This window comes from Zingiber officinale, chromosome 11B (genome assembly GCF_018446385.1).
Source record: "Zingiber officinale cultivar Zhangliang chromosome 11B, Zo_v1.1, whole genome shotgun sequence".
Lineage (NCBI taxonomy): Eukaryota > Viridiplantae > Streptophyta > Magnoliopsida > Zingiberales > Zingiberaceae > Zingiber > Zingiber officinale.
The window spans coordinates 32,727,516-32,751,747 of record NC_056007.1 but is presented as its reverse complement, the minus strand read 5'-3'; the positions used below and the strand labels follow the sequence as shown (position 1 = coordinate 32,751,747).

General features: G+C 37.1%; 1 protein-coding gene across 1 annotated transcript in view; it reads left to right on the top strand.

Annotated features, from left to right (window-relative positions):
- The first annotated feature begins 13,651 nt into the window (after positions 1 to 13,651).
- Positions 13,652 to 24,232, top strand: part of LOC122033676 (mitochondrial amidoxime reducing component 2-like) — a 75,544-nt gene continuing 64,963 nt past the window's right edge. Inside the window, exon 1 of the mRNA XM_042592791.1 lies at positions 13,652 to 13,849. Coding sequence (XP_042448725.1) covers positions 13,705 to 13,849 — 145 coding nt within the window. The 5' untranslated portion in view covers positions 13,652 to 13,704. The remainder of the gene's footprint in view (positions 13,850 to 24,232) is intronic.

Genomic DNA, 24,232 nt, shown 5'->3' with positions numbered 1-24,232 from the left:
CCGGTGACCGATCAGGCGTGCTGAATTTGCTGAATTTCGACTGTGGTCTGAAATTTCAGCTGTGGGAGTTGAGTTTCGGGTTTCTAAAGGTTTGAAACTCTCCAAGACATTGTTGGTGCAATGGTCAAGGGGGAGTTGACCTTTAGGGGGAGTCTTAACTAATTGTCAAGGGGGAGTTGACTTTTAGGGGGAGTTTTTACTCCTTAAGATTTTTGAGGATTAGTGATATGGGATTGTCACTAAGTTGAGTGTTGAGTTTAGTATCAAGGGAGAAATTAAGGGTTTCAATGAAAGGTATGAGACTTTCATTAGGAAGAAACTCTTGACCTTGATTCCCTCTTTTTGATGTGTGTCAAAAAGGGGGAGAGATGTCCCAAGGGGGAGAGTGTAGGTTTTGGAAGAATGTTTAAGGAAGAACATTGGAAAACCTAAGTTAGGTTATCGGGTTAACCTAACTTGATTTTGGATTTTGTCAAACATCAAAAAGGGGGAGATTGTTGGTGCAACCTTAGGTCAAGGTTGACCTGGTTGACCTGACTCGAGTTGACCTGACTCGAGTTGTGTTTTGATGTTTGACGATGTTTGACGAGAAGAGAGTTGTATTCTTGATGTTTGACAAGAATAGATGTTTGGGAGATTGTAGGTGCAACCTTAGGTCAAGGTTGACCTGATTCGGGAAAAGTCCAAGCAGGGGCTTCACGAAAAGTCCAAGTATGGAGACTTGGCACTGGAAAAGTCCAAGTACGGAGACTTGGCACGGGAAAAGTCCAAGCAGGTAGCTTGGCACGCGGAAAGTCCAAGTATGGAGACTTGGCACGGGGAAAGTCCAAACAGGGAGTTTGGCACGGGGAAAAGTCCTGGTGAGTGAAGCCAGGCAGTGGGAGAAGTCCTGGTGAGTGAAGCCAGGCAGTCGGGAAATACTGGGGAGAGAACCGAGGGGAAAATCCTAGTGAGTGAAGCTAGGTGAAAGTGGAAGTCCTGGTGAGTGAAGCCAGGCATTCGGGAAAGTCCCTGTGAGTGAGGCAGTTGGAAAGTCCTGGTGAGTGAAGCCAGGCAGATTGGAAATCCTGGTGAGTGAAGCCAGGTGAAAACCCTAGTGAGTAAAGCTAGGTGAAAGTCCTGGTGAGTGAAGCCGGGCAAGGGAAAATCCAGATGGATCAAGGGTGATCGGACATCTGGTGTTGAGAAGGTCAAGTAGGTCAAGGGAGTGACCGGATACTTGACACGAAGAGAAAAGTCCAAGTGGGTCAAAGGGATTGACCGGACACTTGGTGGAGAGTCTTAGCGGGTCAAGGGAGTGACCGGATGCTAAGCATGATGTACCAACAGGTCAAGGTTGACCGGATGTTGGTTTGGGAGACTTGGGACTTGGTTTGGGCAAAAACCAAGCTCTGGACCGATCCAGTGATACGTTTGTGTATCTGATCGGTCTGGTGACCGATCAGATAACAAACAGAAGGCAAAGCGCATCGGTTCTGTGAGCTTACTGATCGGTCTGGGGACCGATCAGCATGAAGCCTGATCGGTCTCCACGACCGATCCAGCTGTGGCCTGATCGGTCCACAGACCGATCAGGAAACGAACAGAAAGTTGGGCAACTTTCTGTCGGTCTAGGGACCGATCAGCCCAGGGCCTGATCGGTCCCCAGACCGATCAGAAGGGTCCTGGACCGATCAGGGTGGAGCCTGATCGGTCCACGTTCGACCGTTGAGTCACAACGGGTCGCTCCGTCTTCTCCGCTGGCTTCTGTCTTCGCTGTGCAGGTTCGCAGGTTATAAAAGGAGATCAAGCCTTTGGTGCTAACTCTCTTTTTTCCTTCTTCCTGTCCCTAAGTGATGCTGTGCTTGAGCTTTGTTGAGCTTCTCCAAAGCTTCGCGTGAGCTTCCGGCTGGATCATCTGCTGTTGTAGGCGCTTGGAGTTGTTGCTTCTTCCAGTCGACGAGAAGGCAAGATTGTTTTTACACTTGTATTGTCTTCTGCTTTCTTGTATTTCTTGTACATTCATCTTGCTGTTGCAAGAGTATTGTGGCGAGGTTTCTCCACCCATAAGGAGTTATTTTTAGCCGATTTTACGGGGACTCATCCACCGACGGATTGACTGGACTCGTTCACCTTACGGACACGCCGAGGAGTAGGAGCCCTAATCTCCAAACCTCGTTACATCGGTTTGTTTGAGGTTTGTCTTCTTTTCCTTCGTTTCTACGTGTTATTTTCCGCTGCGCTAACCTAGTTTGTAGAAACGCGACGATTTGGTGTCGGCTATTCACACCCCCCCTCTCTAGCCTCCGTACGAAGGATTCTAACACTTGTAACGTTAGCAATGCTCCTAAACTCATTTAGAAGCATAAGTAATGAGCGGTATCTAGCAACACATCATTATTACCCAAGTTACAAGAATGTTGAGATCCAACATCACCTTGTGACTATTAATTGTGACTATTCACAATATATGACAAGTGTCATTTTATCTTCGACATCTAGATTGATCAATGCGAGGCATAGACCATGTCATCCTCTAATCAATCTAAATCTTGAACTCCAAGTAGACTCACTCTAATCAAATGAGCTCAATATCTTATATTGACTCATTTGGGCATGACCATGCACTTAGTGGTCTCACTCTATCAAGAATAACGATGTCACTCCCGTTATATAAGAGGGATAGATCCCATCTACATCACTCACATCCCTCCGCATAATTTGTTACATACCCAGTAATCACCTTTATAGTCCACCCAGTTACGGGTGACGTTTGACGAAGTCAAAGTATGTAACTCTTTATGTAGGGAACTATGGTGACTTCAGGTCCAAGGACTAATAGTCATACTAATAGCCACATGAGAAAGTATATGACACTCATATAACGATTCATGATACTTTCTCATGACGGGTCATTCAGTATACATTCTCCAATGCATACCTATGTGTCAACTCGATATCTCCATATCCATGACTTGTGAGATCAAGTCATCGAGTTGACCTACATGCTAGTCTCGTCGCATTAACATTGTCCCTGAATGTTAATACTTGACTAGGAATAATTAAGAGTAGTGTTCTCTATACCATCTCACTATCGATTCAACCAATCGATTGATATAGATAAGAACCTTCTACTCAAGGACGCTATTATACTTAGTTATTTGGCACCAATACAAGTAAGTATAATAACCAAAAACAAATGCCTTTATATACATAAGAATATGATACAATGAGTCCATACAACAATCATCATATGATTGGCTCTAGAGCTCTAACTAACAAATGGATCATCATTAATATCTAGAGTGGGTTGACAATGATCCATATCGTTAGCTTGTTGCTTTCTTTCTTTCACTCCATCATGTAAGACCTAAGCTGTTTTGAACGCATACCTCAACATTGAAACCCTACTATTTGATAATTAAAACAAACCCTGAGCAATATTTGTTCACCCTTTCCTTGTAACCCTTTCCTGTTAGTTAGAGCCCTAGAGCCAATCATTTGATGATTGTATGGACTCATTGTATCATATTCTTGTATATTAATAAAGGCATTTGTTTGGTTATTATACTTATTTGTATTAGTGCCAAATAGACTAAGTATAATAGCGTCCTTGAGTAGAAGGTTCATACCTATATCAATCGATTAGTTGAATCGATAGTGAGATGATATAGGGAACAATACTCTAAATCATTCCTAGTCGAGTATTAACATTCAGGGACAATGTTAATACAATAAGACTAGCATGTAGGTCAGCTCGATGACTTGATCTCACAAGTCATGGATATAGAGATATCAAGCTGACACATGGGTATGCATTAGAGAATGTATACTGAATGACCCGCCATGAGAAAGTATCATGGATCGTTATATGAGTGTCATATACTTTCTCATGTGGTTATTATTATGACTATTAGTCCTTTGACCTGAAGTCACCATGGATCCCTACATAAGGAGTTATGTACTTTGGTTTCGTCAAACGTCACCCGTAACAGGGTGGACTATAAAGGCGATTACTGGGTATATAACGAATTATGCAGAGGGATGTGAGTGATGTAGATGGGATCTATCCCTCCCATATGACGGGAGCGACATCGCTATTCTTGATAAAGTGAGACCACTAAGTGCATGGCCATGCCCAAATGAGTCAACATTAGATGTTGAGCTCATTTGATCGAGTGAGTCTACTTGGAGTTCAAGATTTAGATTGATTAGAGGATGACACGGTCTATGCTTCATATTGATCAATCTAGATGTCTAGGATAGAAGGACAATGTCACATGTTGTGAGGAGTCACAATTAGTAGTCACAAGGTGATGTCGGATCTCGACATTCTTGTAACTTGGGTAGTAATGATGTGTTGCTAGATACCGCTCATTACTTATGCTCCTAAATGGGTTTAGGGGCATTGCCAACGTTACAAGAACCTATAGGGTCACACACTAAGGGCAAATAGATGAAGACTAGGTTCATTTGATGAACCTAAATGATTACGTTCATATGATGAACCAAATTGGATTAAGAGTAATCCAAAGTAGGATAATTGAGTTGGACTCAAGTTGGTTCATGTGTTAAGTGAGTCTAATTTGGACTTAGACTCATTTAATTAATTTAATTCAATGAATAGAGATTCATTAAATTAAAATTGGCTTGAACCAATGGTTAGATTAGATCAACCAAGGGATAGAAGTGGTCAAGTTTGACTTGACTTAAGTAGGAAGATGAAGAGTCATGTTTTGACTTGACTTTGACTTGACCAATGCCACATCATCAAGGCCTCTTCATTTGGTCAAGTTTGACTTGACCAAATGCCACCTCATGGGAGTTACCAAGAGTTGTGACTCTTGATATTCCATGGGGGTTACAAGGTTTAATGTGGCCGGCCACTTTGAGAGTAAAATGAATGTTTTATTTTTCATTCAAGGTTAATTGATTTTCATCTTCTTCCTCTTGCTCACAATTCTTCTCTCCCTCTTCTCCTTCTTGCCGAGACCTTACTTGAGTGCTAGCACACTCTAAGGTTTCTTCTCCATCTCTTGCTTGTGTGGATACAAATAGAGAAGTGTCTACTTTGACACTTTTGAGATCCGGCGAACCAAGGACAAGCGGGATTGCGAAGGGCTTCGCTACAAAGGTATAAATGGTTTATCCTTATGTAGATCTACTGTAGATTAAAGTTTTTCAAACTCGTACTCGTATTTTCGTTCGGTTTTACCTTGCACGAGATCCGTGGCTTGGGCGATTCGGGGTTTCCGCGACGCGAAAAGCGGTTTTCGCGGCCCGAAAAACCCAACATTTCCCACCTCCCAAATTATGCACACAAATCCCATTTCCCAATTTACACATTGTATAAAAAATATTTTATGTTGATATACATAACAATATTCTCAGCTTGATTTGTTTTTAATCTTATATGATGCATTAGAGGCATATTAATGGTTTTTTATTTGTTTATTTTTGTGCCATTTTAATATTAAATAAGTTATTTGTATATTATTTAAATAAACAATGTTGCATTCGTAACCTATTCTTCTATTTTATTTTGATAACTATGCTTAAAGCATGATTGTGTGCAAAATAAGTAGAACTTTTTGTAAATGATTAACATACTTATCTAAATTCTTATTATAAATCAAGATGTCATTAAAATATACTACAAGAAAGTTCCCAATATAAGCATGCAAAATATGGTTCATTAATCTCATGAAAGTACTAGGTGCATTAGTTAGCCCAAATGACATGACTAACCATTCATACAAATCATACCTACTCTTAAAAGCAGTTTTCCATTCATCTCCCTCACGCATGCGAATTTGATGATAGCCAAACTTCAAATCAATTTTAAAGAAAATGCAAGAACCATATAGTTCATCTAGCATATCATCTAATCTAGGAATAGGATGATGATACTTTACTGTAATTTTGTTGATAGCCTTGCAAACAACGCACATTCTCCAAGTTCAATCCTTCTTAGGAACAAGCAAAACAGGAACTAAACAAGGACTCAAACTTTCTCGGGCATACCTTTTTCTCATCAACTCTTCAACTTGCTTTTGTAGCTCCTTCATCTCCATAGGATTGCTTCTATAGGCTGGTTGATTAGGAATGACTGCTCCTGGGATGAAGTCAATTTAGTGCTCTATTCCCCTAAGTGGTGGCAATCCATCAGGAACTTCTTCAGAAAAGACATCATCAAATTCCTGCAAAAGAGATTTAACAACACTAGGCAAAGAAGGGTTAATATTGTTAGTGTTGAAATAAGCCTCCTTATACAAAAGTACAATCATCGGCTGTTGAGAATAAAAAGCTCTCTTAACCTCTCTTTCTTTTGCATAAAAGCTCCCATTTTTACTCTCTTGCTCTATTTTTTGTTTCTTTTTCATTTTTTTTCTCTCACAATCTTTTCTTTTTTCACTCTTTTTTTTTTATCCTCAATTGATCTTCATATATTTGCTTAGGAGTTAATGGTACAAGAGTTACAAGTTTACCATGCATTTTAAAAGAATATTTATTTGTGAAGCCATCGTGCATGACCCTCCTATCAAATTGCCATGGTCTACCTAAAAGCAAATGACTTTCATGCATTGGTACTACATCACAAAGAACATCATCATGATACCTATCCACCAATGGATAATGAAACCAACACTTGCTTAGTGACCTTAACTTCCCCGCGATCATTCAACCATTGTAGTTTATAAGGTCTAGGATGTTTAGTGGTAGGTAAGCACAATTTCTCAACCAAGATAGTACTAGCAACATTAGTGCAACTTCCGCCATCTATAATCATACTACATACCTTCTCTTTGATGTGGCAACGGGTATAGAATATGTTGTCTCGTTGTTCTTCATCTTCTTCCTTCACTTGTACATTTAGAGCACGCCTAGTGACAAGGGTTTCACCTTCGACGGGATACTTTTCTACATCACTTTCCATTAATGGTGGCACGACATTATCATCTTCGGACTCACTCTTAATTTCAATATCACCATTTTCTTTCAAAAGCATAATTCTTTTGTTTGGACATTGTAAAACAATATGTCCTCTTCCCAAACATTTAAAGCATTTAATATCTCTATTTCTTGAAGATTGGATAGGTTCTTTACTTTTGACCAATGGAGAACCAGCATCTTTATTCTTCAAAAACTCGGTCTTACTCTTTGATGCAAATTTATCATCTCTTTTGTTCCAACTAGATTTCCAAGTGGATGAATTTTGACCATGCTTGATTGAACCCTTCCTTTTGACTTGCCTTTCAACTTTCATGGACATACGCACCATATTTTCCAGGTCCACATAATGTTGCAATTGTTAGTTAGAGCCCTAAAGCCAATCATATGATGATTGTTGTATGGACTCATTGTATCATATTCCTATGTATATAAAGGCATTTGTTTTGGTTATTATACTTACTTGTATTGGTGTCAAATAAATAAGTATAATAGCGTCCTTGAGTAGAAGGTTCTTATCTATATCAATCGATTGGTTGAATCGATAGTGAGATGGTATAGAGAACACTACTCTTAATTATTCCTAGTCAAGTATTAACATTCAGGGACAATGTTAATGCGACGAGACTAGCATGTAGGTCAACTCGATGACTTGATCTCACAAGTCATGGATATGGAGATATCGAGTTGACACATGGGTATGCATTGGAGAATGCATACTGAATGACCCGTCATGAGAAAGTATCATGGATCGTTATATGAGTGTCATATACTTTCTCATGTGGCTATTAGTATGACTATTAGTCATTGGACCTGAAGTCACCATGGTTCCCTATATAAGGAATTGCATAATTTGGCTTCGTCAAACGTCACCCGTAACTGGGTGGACTATAAAGGCGATTACTGGGTATGTAACAAATTATGCGGGGGGGATGTGAGTGATGTAGATGGGATCTATCCCTCTTATATAACGGGAATGACATCGTTATTCTTGATAGAGTGAGACCATTAAGTGCATGACCATGCCCAAATGAGTCAATATGAGATATTGAGCTCATTTGATTATAGTGAGTCTACTTGGAGTTCAAGATTTAGATTGATCAGAGGATGACACCGTTTATGCCTTAAATTGATCAATCTAGATGTCAAGGATAGAAGGACATTGTCATATATTGTGAAGAGTCACAATTAGTAGTCACAAAGTGATGTTGGATCTCAACATTCTTGTAACTTGGGTAGTAATGATGTGTTGCTAGATACCGCTCATTACTTATGCTTCTAAATGGGTTTAGGAGCATTGCCAACGTTACAAGAACCTATAGGGTCACACACAAAGGGTAATTAGATGGAGATTAGGTTCATATGATGAACCAAGAGGATTAAGTTCATGTGATGAACCAAAATGAATTAAGAGTAATCCTAATTAAATTAATTGAGTTGGACTCAATTTGGTTTATGTGTTAAATGAGTCTAATTAGATTTGGATTGATTGAGTTAATTTGATTCAATGAATATAGATTCATTAAATTAAATTGGTTTGAATCAAATGGTTAGATTTGATCAACCATGGGAGAGAAGAGGTCAAGTATGACTTGACTTGAGAAGGGAAGATGAAATGTCAAGTTTGACTTGACCAATGCCACCTCATTTGTGAGTTGGCATAGAGTGGGCCAATGATGATGTTCCACATCATCAAGGATAGTACATGTGTGTACCACCTCATGAGGGAGATCAAGAGTTGTGACTCTTGGTATTCCATGGAGTTTCAAAACCCCTCTTGAAGTGGCCGACCACTTTAAGTGGTGTTGAATATTTTGTGTGCTCATTCACTCCTTCTTCTTCCTCCTCTCATCTTCTTCTCTCCCTCTCCTCCACCTTGGCCGAAACCTTCAAGAGTGCTAGCACACTCTAAGGTTTCTTCTCCATTTTTTGCTCCTGTGGATACATATAGAGGGGTGTTCACTTGACACCCTTGAGATCCGGTAAATTTTGGATGAGCGGGATAAGCGAAGGGCTTCACATCAAAGGTATAACTTCTCTACCATGTAGAACTAGTGTAGATCTAGAATTAGAAAACATGTACATGAAAATTTTAATCTTCGCACGGATCCGGTGGCATGGAACTTCGGGGTTTTCGCAACGCAAAAAGTGATTTTTGCGGCCCGAAAGTGTCAACAACAACTCCACTACATTTGCAATTTCTGAATTCAAACCTTATAAAAATCTTGCCATGGTTGCTTCTCGGTCCTCCTCCACATTGGCTCGAATCATGGCAATCTCCATCTCCTTGTGATGTTCCTCTATATTTTTGGATCCTTGGGTTAGACTTTGTAGTCATTGGTTCAAATCTCGATAGTAATGTGATGGCACGAACCTCTTTCTCATAATAGATTTCATCTCTTCCCAAGTGCCAACGAGTCTCTCATTGTTTCTTCTCCTGCTTAGAATAATTTGATCCCACCAAATAATATCATAATTAATAAATTCAACATCAGCTAGTTTTACCTTCTTCTCTTCAGAGTAGTTGTGACAATCAAACACTAATTCAACTTTTTTTTCCCACACTAAATATACGTCTGGATCGCTTTTGCCTTGAAATGAATGAATCTTCATCTTGATATTTCCCAAGTTTCTATCAACATAATCATTCATTCTTTCTCTTCTACCACCAATTCTAGCATGACCAGATTTGCAACTAGAAACTCTATCATCAATGTCCTCAGATACGCCATCATCATCATCATTTTGTTATCATCAAGGTTATATTACCTTGAATTTCGTGTAGGAACTCTACTCTCTTGGCTATTTTGCAATCCCGAAATTACAACATCTTGTCTCTCTAATCTATCGAGGATTTGATTGAATCTGATTTCCAAGCGTTCCAAGTGTTGTCTCAAGGCTTGTTGTTCAAGTGTTTCTCTCGGTCTTGCTTCCTCTTCACTTGTCGTCATTAATGCAATCTATTGACACTCAATCACTCAACTCACTAATGTTAGCTCTTTAAAGAACTTAGAATGGTGGCAATTTCCCTATAAGCGTTCGTTGACTAATTTAAAATCCTAAGGGTATTAGGATAAAAGATAGGAATTGATATAAAAATACAAGTTGCATAATTAAAAACTGATATTAAGGATTGAAAGGAAATTTGCCAGAATTAAATCTTGGTAGAACTTAAATGTAAAATACGAAATTGAGAAATGCAAGTATACTAGGCAAGGCATTAAAGAAGATGCGGAGTATACTAGGTAAAACTTTAAAGAAAATACGAAATTGGAAAACGCAAATATACTAGGCAAGATTTTAAAGGAGATGCGGAGTATACAACAAGACTTTAAAGAAAATACAGAATTAGAAAATGCAAATATACTAGGCAAGACTTTAAAGGAGATGCGGAGTATACTAGACAAGACTTTAAAGAAAATATGGAATTGGAAAATACAAGTATACTAGGCAAGACTTTAAAGGAGATGCGAAGTATACTAGACAAGACTTTAAAGAAAGATACGGAATTGGAAAACGCAAGTATACTAGACAAGACTTTAAGGAGATGCGGAGTATACTAGGCAAGACTTTAAAAGAAATGCAAAATTAGAAAATGCAAGTATAGAAATAACAATTCTCTATACCCATCTTTTTTTTCTTTCCATTTTTTTAAATTTTCGTCCTTTTTTTTTGCTGAAAATATTTTTTTTCTTTTTTTTTTTTAAATTTTGGCCTCTTTTTTTTGTTTTTTTTTGCTGAATTTTTTTTTTGTTTGAATTTTGACCCTTTTTTTTTATAGCAACAAGATGAGTAAAAACTCACTAAGATTGAGATGATAACGGTAAGTAGATAATGTTGAACAAAATAAACAAAGATTCAAGCACAAAAGAAAAGGGATAATGAAATCAATTTAGAAAAACCAAAGCTCTGATATCAAATGATGTCAATCCAAAGAGAAAGATATCTCAAGAACCCACAACAAATGAAAGAAGAAAGAACCAAATCGATAAGATTGATGAAAAGAACCTTGACCCAATGCTTAGGAAAGCATGAACCTTGGTATAGAAGATGGTAGACGCCACAACCTTAAGATGGAGGTTGATAAGTCTTCGAATGCCACAAGGAAATGCCTTGATAAGTAGTTCTAATTCAATGAAGAACCAACAAGTGAGAACCTCACCGTGCTTTAGATTGAAAAATATGTCAAAGATACATGTGTAGTCGTCACCCCATTTATTTATAGCTATAAGGTGACCAAAAACCCTAAAAGGCCAAAAGAAAACCCATAGTAAAGGCCTATGTAGACTACTTAGCCATTTTAAGCTTATGACTTTATTACAACCCAAATAAAAGTATAAATTGAGTCTAAATTAAGCCTACATATCTCTACTATATAGACATGAGACTTAAGTGCTAATTAAGCTCATCTAAGGCTTGAATTAGGTTGACTATGCCGAATGACCTGCTCTTGGTCAAACCTTCTTCAATGGTAGCTTTGACCTTCACATCTTCAATTAGTACATTAAGTGCTTCCTTCATCTTTCTAGCCTTAGACCTTGTAATTGGGCCTCTATTGATGCATAATGGATCATCATTAACATGATCCATATCGTTAGCTTGTTCTCTCTTTCTTTGACTCCATCATCCACTGTTTATGTTGAAGTTCACTTAGATCTTCTAATGGTTAGTGGGTTTTGTGCAAAGTTAAAACTCACCTTGAAGAGATGAAAGAAAAGGAATTGGGATAATTGAAGCAAACTTATATCTCACCTTGGTTGATTTGTTTACCCCTCTCTGATCTTTAAGAGAACGACCAAGATTTCCTTGTAGCCTTTAGGAACCACAAGGAAATTTAAAGAATGAGAAAAGGAAAGATAAAGGCAAGGGGACATGACATTGAAAAGTTAGTTGCATAAGTTTTAGTTGTCTTATTTTAATATGATAACATTGATATGTTTTAGATATTTTTTTTGGTTATAAATGTTAGTTATTATTCATTTGTAATTTGATGTAGGAAAAGAAGAACGAAGAAAGGAAGAAGGCGCACGAAGCTTCCGAAGCATGACGATTAGTATTTTATTTTATGGTTTAGATGCTTTGAGGTATTTGTTGTTTGGATTATGAGTTGTTGAACCAAACTAGTTCTTGTTTTGATGTGTAAATATGATGTGTGTTGAGTTGACATATTTGAATGTTGATATGGGAGGTGTAGTTTTTATTATTTTTTGGATGTGTAGTTTTGTTTGTTTGGATGTGTATAAATATGATGTGTGTTGAAGTTTGACTAATATATTTTAAATTTGGATATGAGGATGATAAGAGATTTATAGATCATATTACGTAATAATGTATTTGATATGTAAATAGGATAAAGAAAATAAAAATCTAGAGAATTTTTGATTTTTTATTTTGGGACAAAATTTAGGACGAATTAGGGTTCGTCTCAAATTTGAGACGAATTTGGATTTGTCCCTAATTAGGGGCGAATTCAGGTTCATCCCGAATTTGGGACGAACCTTGGGACAAATTTTGGGGTGATTTTTGGGATGAATTTGGGTTCCTCTCAAAATCCCACACCGAATTACCCATATTCATCTCAAATTAGGGACGAATTGATTTGTCCCAAATTTGGGACAAACCAAAATTCGTCTCCAATTTGGGACGAATTTGGGTTCGTCCCAAAATTCAGGTTTACCTTCAATTCCCAAAGTTCGTCCTAAATTAGGGATGAATTTTGATTCATCCCGAATTTGCCCAAATTCGGGACGAACAAGACTCGTCCCTAATTCGAGACGAACCTTGGGAATTCGGGTAAACCCGAATTTTGAGACGAACCAAAATTCGTCCCAAATTCGGGGCGAACCAGAATTTGTCTATAATTTGGGACGAAAATCTATTTTCGTCCCAAATTTAAAGATACTATATGGTGTATATTTGCAACAAAATTTGTGACGAAAATTATAGTTGGTCGTAAAATTTGGGACGAATTATTTTTTTCGTTGTAAAATTTAGCAACGACTGATTTGGAACGAATATATTTTTATTGCAAAAAATTTTACGACGAAATTTTTTAGAAAATTTATCCCTAAAATCTTTTTTTTATAGTGTATAGAATTATTATTATTATTATTATTATTATTATTATTATTATTGTTATTTTTTTTTATAAGTCAAGCTTAACCATCAATCTATTAATAACCTTATATAAGGTATGTTTCCTTATTATTCTAATTATTACAATAAAAAATTACTCTAAATTATTTAAAATTACTATATAAAAAATATTCTTATATAAATATATTCTTTATCAACCTAATCAAAATTACTCAAACTTAATAAAATTATTTTAATTTAATCAAAATCAATTTAAAATTATTATAGCTCGGTTCAAAAGTCTTTACCAATTGATTTTAGTTAAGCTGGAATGATTTTGGTAAGTTTAAACCAATTTGATTAGAGTAATAAATAAAATGTTAGTATAATATTATTTTGTATAGAGTAATTTTTGAAAAGTTGAACTAAAAAATTTTATTTTAATATTAAAATAAAAATATTTTTGAGATGAACTAAAAATTATAATTTTTTTTCTTTTCTTTCCTAGTTCTGTTTTCTTTTTTTCTTTTTTTCTCTTTCAATCTTGCCTTCCTTGTTTTCCACGGAAATAATGCTTAATTTTAAGCAGTACGGTATGCGCGCGGAAAGAAGTTCTTATCATGATCCAATGGCTTACAAGGGCACGCCGCAAAAGGTATAAGAAAAAGGTTAAGAAGACGAATCAGTCAGACAAGCGACATGGAGAAGGCCTCTTCGGTTCTGGCTGCTTTGTTTGGGTCGCGGGAGCCTGCAGAAGCCGCTGCCACCGTCACCTCCATCTTCGTCTACCCCATCAAGTCTTGCCGTGGGATCTCCGTCCCTCAAGCTTGCGTCACCTCCACTGGTACTCCAACTTTTTCATCGAAAAATTGCCTTTTTATCCTCCCTTTTTTACCTCTTCCTGGGAATTAACAGGTCTTGATCTTGAAAGTGAGATAGTTTGACTGCGACTGGTGCTTATACTTCTCTTCTAGATTTGACAACTAAATAGCTCTCTTTTGTGGTATTTTTAATTGGTCGAATACGTTGGGGAGACTTTAGTTGTCCATCTTAATAGGTCTTTACTTTGGGTAATTGGGTACCCATCCACCTGAAGACAAAGACTAATAGGATATGTGGTTCTCCTTGATTTTAGTTAATAGACAAATATTTAAGCTAGATACATTCTAATTTGTGTCAGTGATAAGCAAACTGATGATTAATCAGTTTGGATGATTTGCTGTTGTTTTTCTCTTTTGGTTAATATTCATATATAATTGTTTCTTAAACAACGAGGTAGTTATGTTGGGCTCACAAGTGTTTTTGATCCCATCTGTTGGGACTGGAGGCCTTTAGCACCACTTGGTCAAATTTGCCGCCTCAAACTACACACTGTAGTGTAGACCCAAATTTGATCTTTTTAGAAAGTAGGATCACCACCACCACATGCCCACATTGTGAATCTTCACCTCCCATGGTTGAATAATGAAATCATACGGTAAGAACAAAAATGATTTACCATAGTTCATCATAAGTGTACTTCATAGAGAGATCCCAAATCTATATAAATATGAAAGAAACATCCAATAAGAATTAGATAAAACACTACCATACCTTCTACAAAAGTCCTTTCTATCTACCTTAGACTCCTCTCTAAATACCTGTATGGACAATGATAAAAACCATCACCACTAGCATTTTTTCAAACACCAAAAGGCATCTGGAATGCTCCACCTAACCAACTTGTGCACAATCAAAATCTCTCCTATATCATGCTTTAAAAAATCTAAATAATACTAAAATGATTATTTTTGGGCAATTTGATCTGATAGGGTTGCTAGCTAAGTTGGCCAAGTGCATTACATTGCTTGGTAGGGCAACTCAACCTCATCCAAAGCCCAGCAAGTATGAAAAAAATGAATTAAAGGAGCACACTCAATATCTTAAATTAACACAAAAGAACTTAAGGGAATGTACACAGTTATTTGTTTGCAAAAGATCTAGATTTATGTATCAAATGTTTGAGATGCTTCCCAATAACATCCCACCAAATATCATAAAACTCTATCGTCGAACCATATGAATTGGAGACTCATTTTTACCCAGTAGGATATTAGCACATCTATCTTCCAAAGAAATTGGTTCACCAAGCAACTCATATTTGGCTGGTTTCCATTTATGATGAGAGTATACAATCAATCTAGACCCTCAAAAACACAAAGGTGAAAAGAACTTTCTGAAATGAGTAAAAAGCGCATCAGCCATTCTGTCATTTGTGATGAGAGTATTCAATCAAGATAAAGCCTTGGCAAGACAAAGGAGAAAAGAATTTACTGAAATGAGTAAAAAATGCATCAAAGGTGAAAAAGAACTTACTGAAAAGAGTAAAAAGTGCACCAGCCATATCATTGTTGGATGTAAGATATTGTCATGGATTGTCTAGACCAATCATACTAGAAAAATCACAATCGGTGCTTTGGGTTGTTTGTTTCTATTACAAAACCAAAACGCCAAAAGATATGTGCTTTTTGAGTGACCCAACTGAGTTTGTAGTGACTTTTGTGAACGTTTCAGTTTGTAATGATGTGAATCCAAAGAGAAAGATATCTCAAGAACCCACAATGAATGGAAGAAGAAAGAAAGAAAGAACTAAATCGATAAGATTGATGAAAAGAACCTCGACTCAATGCTTAGGAAAGCATAAACCTTGGTATAGAAGATGGTAGACGCCACAACCTTGGGATGGAGGTTGATAAGTCTTCGAACGCCACAAGGAAATGCCTTGATAAGTTCTAATTCAATGAAGAACCAACAAGTGAGAGCCTCACCATGCTTTAGATTGAAAAATATGTCAAAGATACATGTGTGGCCGTCACCCCATTTATTTATAGCTATAAGGTGACCAAAAAAATCCTAAAAGGCCAAAAGAAAGCACATTTAGTAAATGCCTATGTAGACTACTTAGCTATTTTAAGCTTATGACTTTATTACAATCCAAATAAAAGTAGAAATATATCCCTACTACATAGACATGAGACTTAAGTGCTAATTAAGCTCATCTAAGGTTTGAATTAGGTTGACTATATCGAATGATTTGCTCTTGGTCAAACCTTCTTCAATGGTAGCTTTGGCCTTCACATCTTTAATTAGTACATTAAGTGCTTCCTTTATCTTTTTAGCCTTAGCCCTTGTAATTGGGCCTCTATTGATGCATAATAGATCATCATTAACATCTAGAGTGGGTTGACAATGATCCATATCGTTAGCTTGTTGCTCTCTTTCTCTGACTCCATCATTTCTCCTTTCCCCAAAAGGATTCACCCTCGAATCTTGATCACCTACATCAAAGGGAGAAAGATCAGAAACATTAAATGTATCACTCACATTATACTCACTCAAGCTTGTATGCATTGTCATTGATTCTAGCAATGACTTGAAATGCCATCTCCTCATGGATGCAACTTAGTACGACGTTTAGTAGGGAATCTTTCCTTCCTCATATGAACCCAAACTCAATCTCCGGGGTCAAAGATCACTTTCTTTTGTCCCCTGTCGGCTTGCGTGACATATTGTTCAGTTCTCTTTTCAATTTGCAATCGAACTTTTTCATGCAGTTCCCTCACAAACTCAGCTTTTCTGGTACCATCTAAATTGGCACGCTCAGAGACAGGCAAAGGTGACAAATCTAAAGGAGTTAAAGGGCTGAACCCATATACCACTTCAAAAGGTGAAAAATTAATAGTAGAATACACAAATCTATTATAAGCAAATTCAACATGTGATAAACAATCTTCCCAACCTTTTAAATTCTTTTGAATGATAACTCTCAATAAAGTAGATAAAGTTCGATTTACTACCTCAGTTTGTCCATCTGTTTGTGGATGACAAATTGTAGAAAACAAAAGCTTTGTTCCCAATTTTCCCTATAGTGTCTTCCAAAAGTAGCTTAGGAATTTTGCATCACGATTTGAAACTATGCTCCTTGGTACTCCATGAAGTTGCACAATCTCCCTAAAAAATAGATCCGAAATATGCTTAGCATTATCTGTTTTCCTACCAGGAATAAAATGAGTCATTTTAGAAAATCTGTCCACAACGACAAAAATAGAATCCATACCTCGTTTAGACCTTAGTAGTCCTACAACAAAGTCCATGGAAATATCAACCCAAGGTTCACTAGGAATTGATAAAGGTGTATACAATCCATGAGGTAAAGATCTAGATTTTGCTTGCCTACATGTAATATACTTCTCACAAAACTTGACTACATCTCGTTTCATGTGTGGCCAAAAGAAATGCTCTACCAACACTTCTAGAGTTTTTCTTACTCCAAAATGTCCCATTAGTCCCCCACCATGAGCTTCTTGGATTAATAATTCCCTTAATGAACAATTAGGAACACACAACCTATTCACTCTAAAAAGAAATCTCACATGCCTATAAAACTTCCTAAATACAGCATGTTCACAGACATCAAACATATTTCCAAAGTCAGGATCATTAGAATATAGATCTTTAATGTATTCAAATCCTAACAATTTAGTGTTCAAAGTAGATATCAAGGTATACCTTCGAGACAAAGCATCTGCAACAATGTTTTCCATACCTTGTTTATATTTGATCACATAAGGGAATGATTCAATAAACTCTACCCATTTTGCATGACGTTTATTCAACTTACTTTGGCTCTTCATATGCTTCAACGATTCATGGTCAGTGTGAATGACAAACTCTTTGGGTCACAAGTAATGCTGCCAAGTCTCTAAAGCCCTCACCAATGCATACATCTCCTTGTCATAAGTTGGATAGTTCAAAGATGCTCCGTTGAGTTTCTCACTAAAATAAGCATGAGATCGACCTTCTTGTATTAACACAACTCCAATACCTATTCCTGATGCATCACACTCAATTTCGAAAGTTTTAGCAAAGTTAGGTAATGCAAGTAATGGTGCAGAACTTAGCTTCTCCTTAAGTAAGTTGAAAGCTGAAACTTGTTCACTATCCCAATGAAACCCAACATTCTTTTTAACAACTTCAGTTAAGGGTGCAGCTATAGAACTAAAATTTTTAACAAACCTCCTATAGAAACTTGCCAACTCGTGAAAGCTACGTACCTTAGTTATCGTTTTTGGTGTTGGTCACTCACGAATTGCCTTAACCTTTTTCTTCATAAACTGCTATTCCCTTAGCACTAACAATATAACTAAGAAACTCTATTTGACTAGTGCAAAAAAAATATTTTTGAAGGTTAGCATACAATTTTTCATTTCGCAAAATAAGTAGAACTTTTTGTAAATGATTGACATGCTCATATAAATTCTTACTATTAATCAAGATGTCATCAAAATATACTACAACAAAGTTCCCAATATAAGCACGCAAAATATGATTCATTAATCTTATGAAAGTACTAGGTGCATTAGTTAGCCCAAATAACATGATTAACCATTCGTACAAACCATACCTAGTCTTAAAAGCAGTTTTCCATTCATCTCCCTCACGCATGCGAATTTGATGATAGCCAGACTTTAAATCAATTTTAGAGAAAATGCAAGAATCATAGAGTTCATCTAGCATATCATCTAATCTAGGAATAGGATGACGATACATTACCATAATTTTGTTGATAACCCTGCAATCAACGCACATTCTCCAAGTTCTATCCTTCTTAGGCACAAGCAAAACAGGAACTGAACAAGGACTCAAACTTTCTCGGACATACCCTTTTCTCATCAACTCTTCAACTTGCTTTTGAAGCTCCTTCATCTCCATTGGATTGCTCCTATAGGCTGGTCGATTAGGAATGACTGCTCCTGGGATGAAGTCAATTTGATGCTCTATTCCCCTAAGTGGCGACAATCCATCAGGAACTTCTTCGAAAGACATCATCAAATTCCTGCAAAAGAGATTTAACAATACTAGGCAAAGAAGGGTTAAGATTGTTAGTGTTGAAATAAGCCTCCTTGTACAAAAGTATAATTATCGGTTGTTGAGAATAAAAAGCTCTCTTAACCTCTCTTTCTTTTTCATAAAAGCTCCCTTTTTTATTCTCTTGCTCTATTTTTTTTTTTTTGTTTCTTTTTCATTCTTTTTTTCACTACTCTCATCCTTGCCTTTTCTTTTCTCACACTCCTTTTCTTTTTCATTTTTTTTTTCTCACAATTTTTTCTTTTTTCACTCTATTTTTTTATCCTCAATTGATCTTCATATATTTGCTTAGAAGTTAATGGTACAAAAGTTACAAGTTTACCATGCATCTTAAAAGAATATTTATTTGTGAAGCCATCGTGCATGACCCTCCTATCAAATTGCCATGGTCTACCTAAAAGCAAATGACTTTCATGCATTGGTACTACATCACAAAGAATATCATCATGATACCTATCCACTAATGGATAATGAAACCAACACTTGCTTAGTGACCTTAACTTCCCCGCGATCATTCAACCATTGTAGTTTATAAGGTCTAGGATGTTTAGTGGTAGGTAAGCACAATTTCTCAACCAAGATAGTACTAGCAACATTAGTGCAACTTCCGCCATCTATAATCATACTACATACCTTCTCTTTGATGTGGCAACGGGTATGGAATATGTTGTCTCGTTGTTCTTCATCTTCTTCCTTCACTTGTACATTTAGAGCATGCCTAGTGACAAGGGTTTCACCTTCGACGGGATACTTTTCTACATCACTTTCCATTAATGGTGGCACGACATTATCATCTTCGGACTCACTCTCAATTTCAATATCACCATTTTCTTTCAAAAGCATAATTCTTTTGTTTGGACATTGTGAAGCAATATGTCCTCTTCCCAAACATTTAAAGCATTTAATATCTCTATTTCTTGAAGATTGGATAGGTTCTTTACTTTTGACCAATGGAGAACCAGCATCTTTATTCTTCAAAAACTCGGTCTTACTCTTTGATGCAAATTTATCATCTCTTTTGTTCCAACTAGATTTCCAAGTGGATGAATTTTGACCATCCTTGATTAAACCCTTCCTTTTGAGTTGCCTTTCAACTTTCATGGACATATGCACCATATCTTCCAGCTCCACATAATGTTGCAACTCCACTACATTTGCAATTTCTGAATTCAAACCTTGTAAAAATCATGGTTGCTTCTCGGTCCTCCTCCACATTGTCTCGAATCATGGCAATCTCCATCTCCTTGTGATATTCTTCTATAGTTTTGGATCCTTGGGTTAGACTTTGTAGGCGTTGGTACAAATCTCGATAGTAATGTGATGACATGAACCTCTTTCTCATAATAGATTTCATCTCTTCCCAAGTGCCAACGGGTCTCTCGTTGTTTCTTCTCCTACTTAGAATAATTTGATCCCACCAAATAATATCATAATCAATAAATTCAACAGCAGCTAGTTTTACCTTCTTCTCTTCAGAGTAGTTGTGACAATCAAATACTAATTCAACTTTCTTTTCCCACTCCAAATATACGTCTGGATCGCTTTTGCCTTGAAATGAAAGAATCTTCCTCTTGATATTTCCCAAGTTTCTATCAACATAATCATTCATTCTTTCTTTTCTACCACCAATTCTAGCATGACCAGATCTGCCACTAGAAACTCTATCATCAATGTCCTGATACGCCATCATCATCATCATTGTTATCATCACGATTATATTGCCTTGAATTTCATGTAGGAATTTTACCCGCTTGGCTATTTTGCAATCTCGAAATTATAGCATCTTGTCTCTCTAGTCTGTCGAGGATTTGATTGAATCTGATTTCCATGCGTTCCAAGTGTTGTCTCAAGGCTCATTGTTTAAGTGTTTCTCTCGGTCTTGCTTCCTCTCAACTTGTCGCCATTAATGCAATCTGTTAACACTCAATCACTCAACTCACTAATGTTAGCTCTTTAAAGAACTTAGAATGGTGGCAATTTCCCTATAAGCGTTCGTTGACTAATTTAAACTCCCAAGGATATTAGGATAAAAGATATGAATTGATATAAAAATACAAGTTGTAGAATTAAAAATTGATATTAAGGACTGCTTAAATGGAAAATACGGAATTGGAAAATGCAAGTATACTAGGTAAGACTTTAAAGAAAATACAGAATTGGAAAACGCAAGTATACTAGGCAAGATTTTAAAGGAGATGCGGAGTATACTAGACAAGACTTTAAAGAAATTATGGAATTGGAAAACGCAAGTATACTAGGCAAGACTTTAAAAGAGATGCGGAGTGATATGGGTTATGATAAGTGGACCCTTTTGTAGGAGAAGGAAAGGTGATAATAAAGACAAGGGAGGTTGAAAAGGGCGAGATAAGGGACCGCTCGGAGAAAGTTGGACTCGGCAAGGGGATCGCTATGTGCATGGTAGACAGAGACAGATCGGACGTAATAGATCGGCCGGTCATGTAAGACCGGCCGAAAAAGACCGACCGAGTATGTTTGGTCGGTCGGATATAAAGGATCGACCCGGTGTAAAGAAAGTTCAACCTTAGGTAGTCTGGAACGTGGCAAAGTCACTTGAGTATATGAGTTGGGTAAGCAAAGACCGATCGAGCACAGGTACTCGACCAAGCATACGTGACCGACCAAACATAGAGAGTCGGCCGAGTGTAAAAGTTCTTAGCCTTGTACACAATAGACAGAGATCGGACGAACGTAATATACCGATCAAGCCTATAAGATCGGCGGGCAAAGGCTAATCGGGTTCCATAGATCGGCTGAACACAGATACATTTAGTCTCATATAACCCTTAGCCTATAACTGACTGAAGGAAGGATTATTGGGTAATAGTGCCTCCATAAGCCTGATTGGGTTGTCTTGGTTAATGATGTAGGGTCGGTCGTTCTCAATAGACCGTCCGAGCATGTGAGTTCGGTAGGCAAAGATCGATCGAGTGTAAGAGACCGATCGAAAGTAGAAGCACTTAGCATTTAAGCTATTCTGAAGGCCTATACACACCCGACCGATTAGTCTCGGTCGATAAGGCAAGACCGGCCGAGCGTAATAGACCGGCCGAGCGCAGAAGCATTTAACGACATATGGTTGACCGAAGGAAGGGTTAAAGGGCAATGGTGCCTTTATATGTCCGACCGATCAATCTCGGTCGGCAAGGTATGACCGCCCAGGTTCAATAGACAGGTCGAGTATAAGAAATAAATCGAACATAAAGGTTTTCAACCTTACATAGTCGCTGACATATTTATAATGAAGTCTTAGTCGGGTATAAATAACCGGTCGAGTATAGAACGTCGACTGAGATTAGTGCAGACAGAAGATATTCCTCATATATGCAAAATAAGCTTATGTGGCTAACCCTGGATATGTAACAGGTGAACCGTAACAATTTATAAACATATGACAACTTAATCAATTTGGCGGCAAATATCTTCTAGAATTCTCCGCAGGTATGCTAAACGACAAAGAAGGTACATCTGGGGTAAGAAAAAGATTCTTTAAACTATTATTACAGTTCTGGCTTATGTCATCTCTTAACAAACTTTAACAAACCGGGGTCCATCTCATGACTGTGGAGGTTAGATGAGGTAGAATAAAAAGGGGAATCCTCTCCACTGGCAAGGTACACAAGCATACACATTGCATCCAAATCAAATCCTAATTTTCATACTTGCTTCTTCTTTTTCTCGCCGGAGACTAATTTGAGCGTCGGAGGGCCTAGCCAGGGATTCCCACCTCGGTCTTAGGTCACTAACGCTTTGTCGGTTGGTCTTATCGTGTGTAAGAAGACGAGATCATCTCATCCATTGGATTGTAGAGTTTTTGCTGATCCCCGGGGTCACCTCGCCGGAATTCCTTTTTGCGAGGTATTATTCATAGGTCCGCTTTAGTTTTCTCGGATCGATTGTTTCGTATTAGAGCATCGGTAAGGTCTGCTATGGGTTTTTCGGATCTATCCCCGTCCATTGATATCAGAGTTATTATACATCACCACTCATCGTCGCCCGGTGCTTCATCACGCAAGCTCTCAGACAGGATCACGGAGTATGCTAGGCAAGACTTTAAAGAAAGATGCGGAATTGGAAAACGCAAGTATACTAGGCAAGATTATAAAGGAGATGCGGAGTATACTAGGCAAGACTTTAAAGAAAATACGGAATTGGAAAATGCAAGTATACTAGGCAAGACATTAAAAGAAATGCAGAATTGGAAAATGCAAGTATAGAAATAATAATTCTCTATACCCACTTTTTTTTTTTTTTTTTAAATTTTCGGCCTTTTGTTTTGCTGAAAATATTTTTTTTCTTTTTTTTTTTGAATTTCTGTCTTTTTTTTTTGTTTTTTTGCTAAAAATATTTTTTTCTGTTTTTTTTTGAATTTCGGTTTTTTTTTATAGCAACAAGACGACTAAAAACTCACTAAGATTGAGATGATAACAATAAGTAGATAATGTTGAACAAAATAAACAAATATTCAAGCACAAAAGAAAAATGATAACGAAATCGATTTAGAAAAACCATGGCTCTGATACCAAATGATGTGAATCCAAAGAGAAAGATATCTCAAGAACCCACAACGAATGGAAGAAAAAAGAAAGAAAGAACTAAATCGATAAGATTGACGAAAAGAACCTCCACTCAATGCTTAGGAAAGCATAAACCTTGGTATAGAAGATGGTAGACGCCACAACCTTGGGATGGAGGTTGATAAGTCTTCGAACGCCACAAGGAAATGCCTTGATAAGTTCTAATTTAATGAAGAACCAACAAGTGAGAGCCTCACCGTACTTTAGATTGAAAAATATGTCAAAGATACATGTGTAGTCGTCACCCCATTTATTTATAGCTATAAGGTGACCAAAAACCCTAAAAGGCCAAAAGAAAACCCATAGTAAAGGCCTATGTAGACTACTTAGCCATTTTAAGCTTATGACTTTATTACAACCCAAATAAAAGTATAAATTGAGTCTAAATTAAGCCTACATATCTCTACTGTATAGACATGAGACTTAAGTGCTAATTAAGCTCATCTAAGGTTTGAATTAGGTTGATTATGCCGAATGACTTGCTCTTGGTCAAACTTTCTTCAATGGTAGCTTTGACCTTCACATCTTCAGTTAGTACATTAAGTGCTTCCTTCATCTTTCTAGCCTTAGCCCTTGTAATTGGGCATCCATTGATGCATAATGGATCATCATTAACATCTAGAGTGGGTTAACAATGATCCATATCGTTAACTTGTTGCTCTCTTTCTTTGACTCCATCATGTAAGACCTAAGTTGTTTTGAATGCATACCTCAACATTGAAACC